The sequence below is a fragment of the Aphelocoma coerulescens genome, chromosome 1 (assembly GCF_041296385.1).
Source record: "Aphelocoma coerulescens isolate FSJ_1873_10779 chromosome 1, UR_Acoe_1.0, whole genome shotgun sequence".
Classification (NCBI taxonomy): domain Eukaryota; kingdom Metazoa; phylum Chordata; class Aves; order Passeriformes; family Corvidae; genus Aphelocoma; species Aphelocoma coerulescens.
This window is the reverse complement of record NC_091013.1, coordinates 115,916,565-115,933,415: the sequence shown is the minus strand read 5'-3', so window position 1 is coordinate 115,933,415 and position 16,851 is coordinate 115,916,565. Positions and strand designations below refer to the sequence as shown.

General features: G+C 38.2%; 1 protein-coding gene across 7 annotated transcripts in view; it reads right to left on the bottom strand.

The window, feature by feature from the left end:
* Positions 1-743: 743 nt before the first annotated feature.
* Positions 744-16,851, bottom strand: part of DCAF6 (DDB1 and CUL4 associated factor 6) — a 78,005-nt gene continuing 61,897 nt past the window's right edge. For 6 of the 7 annotated variants that reach the window (XM_069025454.1, XM_069025443.1, XM_069025470.1 and 3 more), the window contains 5 exons: positions 10,878-11,016; positions 6,892-7,048; positions 5,281-5,369; positions 2,692-2,797; positions 744-1,188 (listed from right to left, as the gene is read on the bottom strand). In XM_069025454.1, coding sequence (XP_068881555.1) covers positions 1,124-1,188; positions 2,692-2,797; positions 5,281-5,369; positions 6,892-7,048; positions 10,878-11,016 — 556 coding nt within the window. In that variant the 3' untranslated portion in view covers positions 744-1,123. Of the gene's footprint in view, positions 1,189-2,691; positions 2,798-5,280; positions 5,370-6,891; positions 7,049-10,877; positions 11,017-16,488; positions 16,531-16,851 lie in introns of all 7 variants that reach the window. The other variant, XM_069025496.1, reaches the window with a different exon arrangement.

Genomic DNA, 16,851 nt, shown 5'->3' with positions numbered 1-16,851 from the left:
ACATCAGAATGTTGTGCTAATGTTCTTTTTTTATTTGGTGTGGGGAATTCCTTTTGTTGATGTAAGCAAAGTTTGTGAAGCTTGTGTGATGCATGTGTATTTTAATGTCAGCAGGGTAATGAAGGCTTCAGTACCCTCATCCCCCTGATTTAGAATTCTCCCCAGCATTCTGTATTCCCAGTGGAGCCTCTCAGCATCTGCCATCCTTGGCAAGAACTGCCACTGAACAAACAGCTCTTTCCACTACTCCACCTTCCTTCCTTCACTTTCTCTTACCCATTGCCATCCGAAAATTTATGGAGGAAGGGTAAAGCCCATAAAACAGACTGAAGAGCCTTCCCAAATAATTACAGCTAGGAAACAATGTACAGGAATTTTCAAATTCATGTTCCCCAAATCCAGTGGAAATTAAGATGTATCTGCTGCTGTTGCAAAGAAGGCAAACTCACAGATCCATCCATGAAAGACAACTGTTTCACCAGCATTACAGACCCAAGCACAGAGAATGGGAAGTGGCACCGTACAGCTGAGGGAGAGAGAATTTTTGCCCACATTGGGGTTTCCTGTTGAAAAGCAAGAACTAAGAGATGGAGGGGTCTCAAAATCCCCAGCGCTCACTGCAAGAAGTAATTGTATTTGTCACTTCACAAACATTGTAAGAAAGAATGCAAATACTGCAAAGGCAGCAAATGGTTGTAGTTACAAGGTGATAATGGCTGCAGAAGGAAAAACCACAGAACTACTTAAAACAACCAAATCTTTTAATTAGAAAGCAACAAACATGCAAACAGCAGGTATAGAAATTTATTTGAACCAACGTTTTTACTATAATGAAAGTTACTTTAAAACATTGATCCAAGCTCTCACATTTGCTGTTCAGGGAAAATATTGCACTTGGCATCTTCTAGCACCCCTCATACATGGCAAAACATTTTAAAAACATTTTTGCTTATTTTAACTTGCACACTCTCCCCAAGTCATGCACACAGTCATTCAAAAAACCAAAAGGTTAGGTTATCCAAAAGCAATACCTCAGAATTGCACTAAAGCTCTGTAAGGAAAAATATAATTAATGTCTTATACAAATTTCATTGACCTCCAGGTGCTCACACACAACTGGTGGTTACTCTTCATCTTCGTTTTCATTCTCCTGGCCAGATCCTTCTGATCTGTCACCTTCCAATCGGTCTGCAAAACACAGATTTAGTAAAGAGAACTTGCAAAGTTTTCTTTTTCCAGTAAATATTTATAACATGCTGTCTCCCTGGGCTATTACACAATGGGAAATGGCTGTGGGTTTTATGGTAGAAGAAAGTCTGTGTGGACTGACAGCAGAGAGTGGGTAGAAATCTTACCACAAGAAAGGAGAAAAGGAGAAATGCTCTAAAGGATTTCCAGGCATGAAAGCAAACTCTGTGTACAAAAGGAAAAACCTTGTAGCTGCTGACTGGCTGTCAGCACAGAAAAGATGAATGCAAGCCTAACATTAAACTGAGATGGTAACTACAAGGGACAGAAGTGCTGTGCTGGGGAGCTGAAACTACAATAGCTACAGTTAGAAATTTGAATAGTCCAGAAACTGGGGGATCGCTGCCTGTCACCTCAATACATCAGGAAAAGTGCCTTTTGATGTACATATTTAGAGAAAGGCAAATACAGAAATGTGTGAAACGTGTGAGGGAACATGACTGGCTCAATATCAATCACTCAAGCAACATGCAGTCAGGTTCAGAAACTCTCCACCCAGCTATAACAGATTTTTGCTGAAATTGTTGTTAACTCAAGTGTTGGGCAGTGCTTCTAGTATTTCACTCAAAAGAGATAATGACAACTGAAGGAAACACATGGAGGTGTAGCACTGAGCTGGACACACGGCACCCTCCTGGCTCCCAGCACTCACAGAGCAGCCAGAGGTGAGAGAGGAGCAGCAGCTGCCACCAGGCACAGCTTCCTTCCCACCTCACCACTGCAAGCCACTGCTCTGCTCAGCCAGAGTCCCCATATTCTATATCTCCAGTCACTTTCACCTTCCTCCACAGGTCTGTTAGGTTTTTGCCCCATGTGCCATGCCAGTCTCCCAAAACTCCATCTCCTTGCTTCCTACCCAGTGTATGATGTCTCTCCACTGTCCTCCATCCTCAGGGTCAATCCACTGCACTCAACCTCTCCAGCACCAACATCCAGTTCCCAATGACGATTCCTCCATGCAACCCTCATTTCACCAGTTTCAGTCTTATGGGAACTGGAGGGACAGACTGCTGCCCTAGGAACAGCTGCCAGCAGCCTCAGCAATAACCTCCTACAGTCCTGTATCTTCACACCCTCCTTAACCCCAGACAACTCCAAGCCCACAGTCACAGTCAGTTCATTTTACAACTCATTCCAGTCCTCCCCAACAGTTTTCCCATCACACAGCACTCAAAGATCATTCCTGAAGAGAGTATTTTTTAACATCTAAAAATATATTTTGCTCTTTGTTTTGAGATAAAAAATAACAGCTGCAAAGATGTTGCAATTCTCACACCATAGAAGCAATTCCTAAGTACTTCTATTAAGAGAACCTTGAACAACCCTTGAATCTTCTCACCAACCCAAGTACAGCCATAGGCAGCTGAAGGTCTTGATGATTTCCCAATCCACCTGCTATTTCATAGACCAGTGTTGTGGAGAAGCTCTTCAGAAGTCTCTCACCTGCTCTTATATGATTCAATGAAGCCAACATTCGGAGCATGAAGGAAGCTGGAACAGTGATGGTGTTTCTGGTCTCTTCCAGCATTAGTTCATTACGAGTTATAACCTGGAGGCAGGGAAAGGAAAAAACCAGCATCAGAAATAAACACAAAATCATACTGCATCAATATGGGCTTGTAGATACAAAGTTTCTATGCAAAAGTCATTTTACAGAGACCAAAATTACCATAAGGGAGCAATATTTTAATAATTGGTATTGAATACTGTTGTCTTTGGTAAGAAAAGTCAGACAGTGGACTCTGCCTGCAGGTATCCTGTTGTCTGTCTAAAGAATATTCTAGTAAGATCATGGTTCCATTGTCCACATGCATGGCAGATATTAAGACGAGTGACTAAGAAAAACTTTGGAAATCTTGCATGAAGTAAAGCAGATTGATGAGAGAAAGTGCTGTTTCCAGATGGCAACTGTTGTAGAGAACAGAGTTCTAGCACCAGTGCTGGCCAAGACTGTGGGAAGGAAAAGAGATGAGGTTACCCTCAACTCCTACCTTCATGCTGCTTGAAACTTTTGGAGAAAATCCAAGGAACACAAGCCATTTTCTATCCCACTTCAGGAAAACTCTTTAGCTCCATAATTCTTTGTAAACAGATCTACAGCTTGCTTCTAAATGACTTGAAAGAGCCAGATCCTACTGTCTCAGTTTCAAGGAAAAAAAACCTGCTAATGAATACTTTTAGCTCTCTTCCCTCATTCCTTCCTCATGGTACTTCCTTGCCATTCTTCTTTCTTCCTCCATAAATTCTAATCCCACACTGTAGCTTGTCTCAGCTTTAACCTGTATTCTTTTGTTACCATTAAGGACAAAAATTTCTTTAGGTGGAGACAAGTTCAGGCCATTTTTCAATCTTTGCTCCCAGATCAGCTGCTGTAAGGAAAATAATGTAATTCTTGCTCTTCCAGAGACTCTTCAAGCCTGTTCCTCTTGTGAGGAACATGTTGTTGCAAATGTTTGCAGCGCCCTTCTCCCTTCCCAATCAAAGCACCTCTTTTCTGTCGTTCTCACCTGTTTGCCAGGCTGATCACTCCCTAACAGAAGCAAACTGAGAAGGGAGCAGGCTGCTGTTTATTCCTCTTTCACCCCCTATTTCTCCAGTGCATCATCAGTAACATCCCCTGACAACCTGCTGCTGAGGATTTCTCTCTATTCAGAGGTTTGTTCTCATCCCCACTGTCTTTTCCTACTCACTAAGGTCATGGTCTCTCTCAATTTTAAATGCAGTTCTATATCTATATGGAACTTGCCTCAAACACTGTTTTCTCCCCAGACCTTCCCCCTTCTATGGAAAATTCAGTTTAGGTATGTTGGACACTTACTCCAGCCAAACTTAACATGGTGAAAACTATTTTATTGCTATGAATATCTCCTGTCCTCTACACAGGTATTCCAATAAAGGGATTAAATTAAAAAAGAAAAAACATGTAAAATTACAAACCGCACTGCAGTCAATTCTTCTGAAAGTTCTACATTTTTTATTAAAGAAAACATAACTCAATATCTAAATCATTTCTAATCATTAGAAATAAAGTGAGAGAACTAAAGTACGATAATTAGTTTTCCCACACATTTATGGTTAGAAATACTTCTAAACCCCAAAGGCTCCAAAACATGTCACGACTAAAGCTGTCACACAATATGCAAAGAAGTGTCACTTCACTCAGTGCTAAAAAAATGGGAAAGGTTCAAAATTCACAAGTGGATGGTTTGGGGTTTTTTCAAGGGATGTGGGGTGGTAGCTAAGGGTTCTGTTTGTTTAAAATATATTTAGCGCTACTAAAGAGAAAGAATGATTAAAAACCACCCAGTCTGCTATATCTGTGCTGCCCAAGAGATTTCACCAAAAAAAAAATCCCCCAAAGTGACCAAATCTGTCCTACAACATTGCTTACAGAACACCATATAACATTTTAATACATTATGTTATGTGATTCACTCAAATATGATTATTCAGCAGTCAGCTATATGGTCACCCCAGGCCAGCTGCTGTATCCAGTTATTGCTCCGAGGGCAACATGGAAATAATGAGTTACAGAACTTTATGTTGGACTTTTATAAACTGATTGGGCTTCCAATGTTTGCTTTATTCCATGAAGTTCCCATTTGCAATCTTAACTCCCTTTTATGCCACTGAATATTTAATAGGACTGATTTTTGCACCCCTTTTGTTGTTCTGTATTATTTCCTTCAGTTTATTTCCTTCACTCTTCCTGTCATTTATTTGTTTAGAGACAAGCACTACATTCATTTATTAATTCCTGCCAGTTTTCCTTCAATATCTGAGTGTTCACACTTCTTCCAACTCCTTTCATGTACATAATACCAGATCATGTTATATAATTTCTAGGAGAGCTGATGAAATGCAAAGTGCCAAGGATATGAAAGTCAGCTGTTCTGAAGGGCAGCTGTATATTTGTAGCTCATTTGTCGAACATTAAATAACTCTGCTAATTCAGTATCAGTAATTTGTACCAAAGGCTTTCACAGAATTAAAGATACAACATTACCATGAAAAAGGAGGAAAGGTTCTTACCTCATCTGCCAGTTTTCTGTTAAAAATCTTGGATTCTTCCAATGGCGACCAAATTTTTATATCATAATCAATACCCGAAGAGGCCAGAACTAGAAGTAAGTAACAGTAATTCTAAATTAAATGTGTTATGTGTTTATAGGTATTTTCTGCCCTTAAATAGAAGAAAAATACTTCACTTGAAGCATTTATTTGCAAATGTTGAATCTCATGCTGAACAGAGCTTGTATTACCAAGTCTCCACATAAGATCTGCACTATAGATTATATGGTTTTGAATCTATCTATATATATATGAAGAAAACAAATGCAAGCATCAACAGCCCCCTGTTTAAAATATGAAAAAATCACCAGAATATACAAAAGATAGAAGCAGAAAGTAAGAGTAAACCCAGCCACTACTAATACATTTCTGCTGATAAGTATATGCATTAATAACAAAGCTTTAGGATTTGTAGAGCCAGGTAAAAAGGCAGAACCAAGATAATTTCAAATGTACATTTGATAATTTCAGGGAATTTCATGTAAATTTATTTGAAATTTAAGTATAAAGATGCAATGGATGCTGTTATAAGTAAGGTATGAAAAATGTGAAAAGTCGCAGAACATTCTCTAGATCCTTGAACAAAAACCACTGCAGGAATTAAAATTCCACAGAAAGGTCTCAGTAACTGGGAAACTGAACAGGATCAACTGTCCTACAAGGAGGATGACCTCTCCTAATGACACTTCCAGAGTGTGACAGGGAGACAGTCACACTCCAACAAGAAACCAGCAAAGCTACAGGGCACTTTGAAATGTGCTTCCAAAGGGAGTATATAACTCAGGACATTTACAAGAACTCAATTTCAGTAAAAAATTTAAAAGTTCAAGGCTTACCCTACGTAGGACAGTAGTCCATGTTTCCCCAAACTGTTAGAAAAACCCCCAGCCTCTTCTGATATTCTTTAACAGCTTTACTTGCTAATTTACTAAGAGCTGACTCTTACTATACAGCAATGTAAGCTGTGAAAAAAGAAATAACACAAATACTTTCTCTGACTGTGTCAGAAGCTGCAGGATGGGTCAGATTTTCCAGCTACATGCGATTCCTTCTACTACTTTGGTCCATCTTTTCTCTGAAGGTTTTCCTCTAAATACAAATAGAATTTCTATGAATTTCTTTAATTTTTCTAATCTCACAATGCCAGTGAGAGGGAGACACCCACTTCACTCCATTTTTTTGAACAGGGCCAAGCAGAGACCAGATTCCAATATAATTTCCCAAGTATTGCTGGCATTTCAGCAACCCCATGTGTCCCTCATTAGTGTAATGGAAAACATTCTGAGGGCAGAAAAAAAAAGAGATTCTTCTTATTACATCTGACAATACTTCTATAAATTCTATGTCAGAGTAGTTTGATTTCAATAAATTTTTGAGTAAGGAGGGATTTAAGGGCCAAAGGTCATTAGTAAGAGGCAAAATTAAAAGCAGTATTATCTGAGTTACATGGAGAAACATGAACAATAGTTCATTAATCATTGCAATGCTCTGTTGAGACAGTTTAAGACTGAGCTTTAAAATGCTCTAGTGCAGATAAGCTGGACATGCAGAGTGTGAGAATGCTGCTCTTACTGGGGTCAAAGGGGTGAGGCTGCAGACAGTTCACCACGTGGTTGTCAGCCTCCAGCAGCATGAGGTGCTCAGCAGTGTGGCGGTCCCAGATGAAAATGTGGCCGCAGTCTGAACCACTCATGACAAAGTTGGATCCCCAAAAGTTGGCTTCCTTTATCTGCAAGAAAAACAAAACTTTTTAATACCCAGCCAGTGAAAACCCCATCAAAGATTACACTCCTGTGTCTGCAATAACACTGCTGCTGAAGGAAGAGCTCTGCCCATGCAGAAATAACATTTAAGATATTTTAAAGGAAACATTTAAAGAAGAATGATTAAAGAAACTTAAGTTCAGAAAGTTTTAGATTTCAGAGCAAAGTAGCTGCTAACAGGAAAAAAAAAACCAGACATAGGAGTTGGGGCAGACTGAGCAGTTTGAAAAAAATGTCAGCAGATCTGTCACTTTCTAAAGTGACAGGTACGATACTGCAGACAGGGGTATGCAAAGGAGTTTCTAGGAAAAGTTTGGCTAAATTAGAGTGTGTGACAGGCTAATCCCTGGGGGGGATTTTCCATTTACAGAGAAAGAGGAGACAAGACAGAAGCTTATGAAAACTTGGGGGTGGGAATTAACTGGGTCTGACAGATAAAAATGGTCATGAAATCAAAAACTTAGGAATTTTTTTCTCCCCCCTCGCTATAATAAATGAGATAAAAACTAAGACCTCTTAGCCCAATGCCAAAATTAAGTTACAAATCACTGAACAAATGCAGGCATCCAGGTAGAAACGACCCTTCAGCTTCACCTATTACAGCCAGAGTAGATGAAAGTGCCTCCCAGTCACAAAATGTGGTATTGTATTATTAGAACCATAAGTATTGTAAGTATTATCAGAACTATGTTATTATCTGATAATAATTTAGGCACATTAGCTATATTTTGGTATGGATTCATAATTTATTATTTACATTAAGTATACTATTAGTATTTCTTGTATATTATTTATAAACCATTCTATGTGTGGTGAATGTATTATCTGTTCATTGTGCATTTACTAATTCAGTGGGAAAACAGAAGCAGTTTTGGAACTGACTGCAGCTGAAGCATTCTGTCCCATGAAACAGAGCAGCAGAGAAGTGATCAATACTGCGGGCCGGGAGAAATGGTAGTAGGATCAGATATCCATTTCCTTGAAATATAATGTTGATACTATGCTACACCTGCTACTTTCAAGATACCCTAATGATTACAGCCTGAAAGAATGTGCCTTATTCAATTTCTGAGCCAAAAAAAGCCATCCTAAAATATTTTTTTTCCAAGAAGTAACCATTAGGTTTCCTAAATGTAGAATATTCTTTCCATGTCAAGGCCCCTCTTGCCTTCCCTTCCTATAAAGTTGTAACCCAAATGATGTGAAACAATTAGTCTGAACAAACAAGAGCAGGTCACTTCCTTCACTAAAGGTAAGAACCTTCTTCAGAAATCACTTCTGATTTTACTCAGAGTAGGACCTCAAAATAACCATTGTTAAATGATATAAATTTGCTGTCCTGTGTCCTCTACAGGTCTGATGGGGTGGCAGAGGGAGAAGGGACACTGCTTCAACAACAGTCAGAAAACTCAGTCACGAGATGTGAGCTGAGAGCTCCACAATAGTCTGGTGTTTGTGCTGCAGGAAAAAGCCTGGAAGGTTGAAGTGTAGATGTAGAATTATTTTTTTGAGCAGTACCTCTTACAAATTCTCTTAACTGACAAACACTGGGCAAGAGAGGTACCTGTGCAAGCAGGAGTTTGCTGTGCAGCAGCTTGCAGAGTTCACACAGAGCATTTCCACTGCTGGAAGTTCAGTTGGGCATTTAAGAGGAACTCCAGCATAAGGGACAGAATTTTGAGTTTGAGACTATTTACACAGAATCCTACTGTGAATTATTTTCCAAGTAAGGCTCTAAAGAGGGCCATGGCTATATCCTTCTCTTTCTTTCTGCACACTTCCCTCAGAACATGCCTGAAGAGAAGGGCAGAGACGCTGCCTTGCTCTGTGCTTTGCCTCAGCTACCTTGATACAGACTCCTATTGGTGAGTCAAACCCGTAGTGCTGTTAGAAATACGTGCTTTATTTCCAGTGTAAGTATGCCCAGTTTTAAATTTCAGGCTCAGTAGATCTTTGTCTATATAATATGTCCCAATGACTGCAGTCAAGGCAATAAAATCATCCTGATGTATCTAAAAATAAGCTGCATTCCTGAGTTCCGTAATGAATTCCAATATATTAATCTTTCAGCAGCTTTTGTCTTATAGCTCCTCTTAATATATATTTTCATTATCCTGTTACATCTAGATTATCCCCAATAATAAAAAACTTTTAATTTTATATTTTAATTTTCAATGATGACCTCTTCCTGCTTCCTTTGTATTCTTACTCATACTTCTCAATACTCGTAAAATCTAATTTTAGCACCACAGAAATTCATATTTAAAAATTTCAGTTTTCAAACTCATAACACACTCACTTCTGTATGTAGACACAACTTATGCCATTTATCATTTACATTCAGACACTGCACTGAAGAAAAGTTTCTAAAAGTCATTGTTTTAAAAGCGGAACTATGAAAAATCTAAGATTGCCAAATTAAGTCCTCAAAAGTAAGGACAAACCAGAATTATACCATTTGCCTGCATAATCTTAATTTTATATATATATATATAAAGACATAAAAATTATATCCATCTATACATAAAAATGGTTCATGTAATTGACAACACAACTTCATCCCTGGGCTGCTCAGGTGTGTAAGGAAACAAAGCTTTTTTAAGCTGTCTCCTTCACAAATTTGAAAGGGAAATATTATCAGCCTTTGCTTTCCAGGAATGAGGGTAGCACTCAGGTTGAAATGAAGTTTACAACCATAGAGACCAACAGGGAAAATAAAATTACATTTTCTTTCATTCTGTGCATTCCTTGCCATAGGTGCTTGTGTGAAACAAAAGCAAAGAGACCAACCCACATCCCCAAGAAACCAAACAACAAAATCTGTATAATCTATGTAATAACAGATATGCAGACAGAGACTGTAAGACTTAGATGAGGTCACTTTTAGTATCTCTTAACCACAAAGTGCTTGATGCCAGGACTTTTAAACTAACAAGGGTTTGAGCAATTAAAACTGATTTCTGAAATACAGTGCAAAACTCCTTGTCATAAATCAAGGTTTATTCTAAGCCCTGTTGTTTATGTAGACTGAAATATGTATTTACTGAAGCATTTTTCCCAGTGTAATCAAAGCTATTCACACAAACCCTAGAAAATGGCTTTGGGGGTAAAGGGACTACTCCTCACATCAGCTGCACAATAACACCAGCAGCTACTTCTGCAAAATACACTTAGAACTCAGAACTTCATATCTTCAAAATATTGCAAAAAAGCAAAAGAAGAAATAGCAAGGAAAGCAACCTCTGTTTTTCATGCACCATTGCTTTACAAACACAGTGACTGCATTTTTCTTGCAATACAGCATTTTGTGTGAAAAGGACAAGGCATCTAGTAACTAAATTATAATTTAATAACTAGCACTGGTTCCTTTTTTAAATTCAGAGATGTCAAAGCTCTTCAAAACTATTATTTAATCCTCACTTTCCCTTCTGAGCTCTTCAAAGTTAAAGATTAAATAATAATTTTGAACAGCTTGGAAGGGAAGTGAGGATTAAATCCTAATTTGGAAGGTAGGCACTTTTTATACCATTTAAGCTGAGAGAGAAAATGAAAAAGAAGAAAAATACCCTAAATTTTAAAGGATGTTGAGGGGAGTACTTAAATACCTTTCACAGTGACACGAGCCACACTAATTTTAGTTTTCATTTAGAGCCAATTCTGTGCCTTCCAAGTGATCACAGAAGCCAAAGAGCTTACAGTGCATCCCAGTATCCTTTCTGGCAAGCACAGCAAGGGGCAGCTGTGCTGAGTGAGTCCATAAAGCCCCACAGCCCCCAAAGCACACAGAGTCTGTACCATGGTCCGGGAGTTGCGGTGACCTTTATAAACCATCTTTATCAATGGGCGCCTGATATTCAGCGTTTCCAGCTCTTCCATCTCCTTCCTCTCCTTCCTCCTCCTGAAGAGCTCCTGGATGCGGGCGACAGCGGATCGTCTGTGAATTCCAGAGGGAACAGCACTGAGAGCCCCTTCCCAAACACTGCAAAGGGCTCTCAAAGATCATCATTAGGCACTCCAATACATTCTCCATGAGTTTGAAACAGACATCAGCATAATCCCAACTGTAAAATTACAGACTTGGGTTTTTTCCATCCTGGCTTACAACAAGAATAGCATGCAAGACAGTGGAATGTCAAGTGATGCCAGGTTTTATTCCCCCTCTGTAGAACAAACTTCAGCTGTTGGCAAAATTCACATGCTATTTTATTTTCATCCTCCATCCATATTGAGGTAGCAAAATTCTGAAGTAAAAAAAAAAAAAAAAAAATCTATGCCAGAACAGAAGTTTTTAAATTTTAAAAAGCCATTAAGGATCTAATGTGTCTCTCAGTGTGATTTTGTTTTTTGTAAGTTTTGTCCAATTTATTTCTCTTCATTATTTCCCTATGACAAGACTCAAGATTTAGACAGCTTTTAAAAAGTTCCTACTAAGGCAAAAGATGATTTGAGATCAATTATTGAAGCAGCTATCCCATATGGTAGCAGTAAAGTTTACAGCTGGAGATTTCCTAAAACAACAGAGGAAAAAAAGCACGAAATTATGTAATTTGTTTTGTGAATGTTTAATTCCAGGAACTTATTTTTTATTAATCTGTGATAAGACCTTGGTGTCAAAATTTTTCCTGTTTAGCTCTTCAGTTTGCAGATCCCTGTAATTCCAGCTATAACCAGACAGTCACATCCCAGTTCTTCTGTTATTCCTTGTCATCATTAGCTCTGAGGTTCTGAACACAGTCCAAGGGGAATATCACTCTCAAGAAGAAGCAGGTACAGATTTTAGCACAATGCAAAGAGTGAAACTATTATGGCAATTTATATGATCCTAAAAAGTAAACTGATCCAGAACCTCACTACACTGCTGCCAGAAAGTAACCTGAATTTGCTTTTAAGTCATGTTGTCCAGTGTTTTAGTCACTGATCCTGGAGACTCCAGCAACAAGTCCTCTACTCCAGAAAAAAACCCTACCAGATCTATCTCATAACTAATTCTCTCAGCCAGTGATCTGCCTAGATTTTTGTCTAATTTTTGCCATAGGAGAAAGTTGCACCATAAAGTTAAGGTGAAATAAATAGTGTGCTACAGCTAAGCAAAGAAGGAAAAGGAATGTAAGTCATTAATACAAATTTATTTACTATAAAAACAAATAAACCAACAAACCACACACTGTTTTACTAAGACAGATCACCTAATACAGCTAAGCTTTTAAAATAAATTTTAATATTTTTTAGAGAAACCAGAAGAGATTTGAAACCATCAACCAATAGATCCACTTAACAGTGTGCTATTTACTATAATACATTTCTTAGGTGTTTGCCTAGAAAACAGCACCAGAAAAAGTAGACTGCTGCTACTTCCTTGGTGAGAGTTTTCTATCTTTTCAACCCCTAGACAAGTTCCTGGTTCATCCTTTTTATACTACAGTAAATAAATACACTGTATTTTTTAGTTAGTCCTTACAATATGCTGAGTTTCAACTTTAATCATCAACAGATTTAAGAGGGCTCTGCACAACATCTTCATACAACAGAGGGGGGAAAAAAAGAAGCCCAAGTTCTTTATCTACTGTGCTTTAAAGATCACTGAATTATGCTCCTCACCAGTTTACTTCTACATAAAGGAAAAAGGGTGGCATGCACATGATAGGCTGCATCAAAACACTTACAGAAACTTTAAACCATCACATGTGCATATTGGGGTTTTACTTGCTTTTAAAAAAGAAGTGGGGTTTGTGTGAGAAAGTTAAAGCACCTGTAATTTACTGTGATTGCTATTTGTAATTTTGGTGTGTTTCTTCACATTCATTAATCAAAGATGTGCAGTGAAGAGGCTGAGAAGTTAAACATCATTAGGACTGACAGAGCAGTAGACTTGTCCAGCTGTTTCAGAAGGATTACTTGCTGGATAGCAGTAACAAGTCTTGGGATTAGAAGATGGTATTAAAGTAGCTGCTTGGTAAAGCAAAGTAGTTTCTTGCATAATTTTTTATCCAAACATCTCTAGAAAAATTAATCTCCTCTCCATTCCCCTAGGCTGAAATATGTAGACATTACAAAAAAACCTCAATACTACTCAGCAGTCAGGATCATGCATTCTAAGATGAAAGCAGAAGCAGAGAAGCAACTTTTTGGGTAAAACTGTCTTTAAACTAAATGGAGCTCTGTATTTAACCTCCTGATTTTGGGCCTTATTTTAAAAGGAAAATGGATTTCTATTTAGTTATCTTGTGAAGTCGATGATTACCTTCACCAGGGAGAAGGCAGCCAAGCACACACAGCTCTAACTGTGATACTGTGATCAAGCCCTTAGCAACACCGTGCAGAAAGTAGGAACATGCCAGCGGCAAGTCTGCTTCAGTAAACATAAATATGAACCCAATTTAATGACATTTCAGAACAAAGAACATTATAGGAAAAAGGCTTCTCTGTGAGAGGTATTACTTATTGATAACTACAGATTTTCTATACCTTTTTTTTAAGTCATACACACACAAGAATTTTAAAAATCTGACATTACTGTTTTCATTTGTATTTGTGATGAGCAATTGCTGTCTTTGCCAACACAAACACAGATAGCAGCCTCATCACTTGGAGCATCAGTGGGTACAGAAGTGTGCTGTGCAGTTTGAACTGTTCTGAGGTTCAGCTTGAGCTGAGCCTGGCTGAGAGCGGCTGCTTCCCTTCCAAACTGCTCTTCCAAGCACAGGATGTCAGACAATGGAATTTTTGCACGTTGTGTTGGCACTCAGGCAGCTCCATCAATGGGTACAGTTCTAGGAAGGATTCACAGAGCACTGCTTTTCCCCTTACGATCAGCCAGGTTTGAAGTCTTCAAAGTTAATTGTTGCAATTTATTATCAAAAGTCCATTTAAATTAAGCCCAAGATGAATGGAATAGGGATTCAGAAGTGAAGCCATATTTTTTTAGTTAAACATGGGTTCAAGCCAAGCAAACAAAAAAACCAAACCCACAAAAATCCCGTGATGCAAACTGATCTACAGCTATATATTATAAATGGAGAGAAATGGAAAAATATGTATACACGTAAGTCTTAAAATATCTAAGTTGTCACATAGGGCATTTTCTGTATATTTAGAAGTTCTGAAGTGCAATAAGGATTTTTTAAAAAACAAATATCTGTACGATTTGCACAATTAAATAACTGGTTTGTTTGTTAAAGGATAACAATGTAGTGGCTGCCATAAAACTCATCTAAAAACCGAGATAAGCCTGCTTCTTCCAAACACCATTATCCCAGGCTAATAATGGTCAGTCTCCTAAGCTCAGCTGCAGCAGATGGATGCAGAGCTCACGTCTCCCTGCTTCCTTGCTCCATCCCTCTTGTCTCAGCTCTGCATTGAGTATTGAGCTCAGTATTGATTCCTTCACTACTACGGATTTTTGTCACTTCTTAAGTTTCCAAATGTACTCACACACAGACAAACATGGTCTCTTTTTCATAGCCGACAGCTTTGGGCTGGAAGGGACCTTAAAGATCATCTCATTCCAAACCCCTGCCAGGGGCAGAGATATCTTCCACTGGACCCGGGCTGAGGACCACAAACCCGGATTCCTCCTCTTGAGCTCTTTCAAGTCAAGATCTTATGTTTTATTCCCTCTTGTTGCCATCTTCTCCTTTGAATTATTTTCCCTATCCAAAACAATTGCAGAGAACCTAAGGCTTATAACCATTAACTTAGATCTTATTTCTCCAGTGCCTTATGGTCATTTGGACAATGCTCTCAGGCACATGGAGTGATTCCTGGGGGTGTCCAATGGAGTTGGACGCAGTTGTGGGTCCCTTCCAACTCAGGGCATTCCATGATTCTGGTATTATTTGTGTGTGTACCTAAACCATTGCAGCAAACCCTTGATCCAGGTCTGTCATTTCTTCATTGATCTGGTAAAGGAATCCACCTGCCAGCTACAACTGTCCTGCCCAAGAGTTCCAAAGGCTTGTCTTAACCACCACATTAAAATAGATTCCTTGTCTAAATACCAACATTTGATTATATTTCTGATATTAATTACTTCCTTTAGAAGCCTCTGAAGCTATGGAAGAGATTTACTGCTGCTGTCAAATTTCAAGCATTAAGATAGCTCAACACCAAAGGCAAAACCATCCTGTTAACAGCACACTGACACTACCCTAAAGCCCAAGTTATTTCACTGCTGATCATACAAAAAGAAATGTTTACTGTAATGCACTCCTAGGTCATTTCCCAGCTTTCAAACACAATCAATGTTTCAACTATTCTCAGCTACAAAACATTTTTAAATTTTCACCTGATATGCTGCTGAATTATGATGAAAAGCAGAGAAAAAGAGGCTTATAAAAAATTCTATGCTGAATGCATCATTTATTTAATATTAAATTTATAGCAACATGAAACTAATATTCCCCTGGGCTGTGCTGAAGAGCTAAAGAATTCCTTGGTAAGCATGCTGAATATAGAAAGAATGCCTATTGTAAAATTTAAAGTACAAAAGGCACAGATTCCTGAACCTTTAAGAAAGCCGACAAGTTAAATCCAGGTAGTTCGATTGCAGCTAAGAGGAAAATATAAGACAAAGAAATACAGATCTGCATTATTTTCCTGGAGGCATTTAAAATACAGGACTCAGGTTACCTCTTGAATGGAACATCATCCTGCACCTTTGCCTTTCTAGCCACACAAAGCCAAGATGTTCATTTTCATCATTAGAATGACTTTGGGCCATTTTCCCTCTAGATGGCCTTTGGCTGAAACCACAGCAGAGTTTCTCCCTCTTAGGGCATGTGGCCAAACACAATTACCCAAATTGCCTTATGTGTTCTTACAACTGCTTCCCTCAAGTATTTCAATGAAGAATATGAGATCAAGTGACTTTTTTCATTTAACTTCATTAAAAGCAATATTGTATAACATTTAGCACCTATCTTGCTAAATGTGTATTACCCAATATAGCTCTAATAATTATGCTCAGTTCCATAACCTTGTTCAGGCAAAAAATATAAATGGTCTTTGATCCATGTAGTCTTATATTTTTGTCCAGAACTGGATGTTCTCTACTACCAGATAAAGCAAGTCAGCAGTAGCCCATGCAAATATAACTCGTTCCTCAGCAGCTCAATTATTAAAAAGAAAAGGTATTTCTTTTCACAAACTACACACTTTTCAAATTCCATTAATTTCTATGGCACACAATAAAAATGTTAATAGGTTGTAAAATGTATACACTGCCAGGTCTTTTCAATTTCCATGCAACACATGCAGCTAAATATAACTCAAGCAATATGCTCTGTAATTCATAGCATTTGAAGTACAGCAATTCTTAAAATGCCAGTTAGATGTGAAAAACAAGAACCTGATAAATCCAATATATGGCAATAAAAAGGAGGAAGGGAGGAATAAAACAATTAATTACCTCATTATTCTATCACCTATCGCTGTTCCTCTGATATTATATCTAGTAAAGGGAATAACAACTGAAGTCATTCACAAATGCTGGGTACCATGTTTTTCAAAGGTTAGCATCTCTTACAAAATGTGCTCTATGAATTCCAACTGAGAAGGCTCCTTCCCAGTGTATGAGTCAGTATATGAGACTAGCTGGATTTCAGCAAAAATAGTATTCAGATTATATAACAGTACACAAAGTTAAATTATAAAATGCAGTACTTCTTCACAGATCACAGCAGCTGTATCATCATTTCCATTTTACATTCATATTTCTTTAGATTGTAACCTACTAGTTGTAGCTTTTTCCAGGCTTAGCCTCCACCCCCAG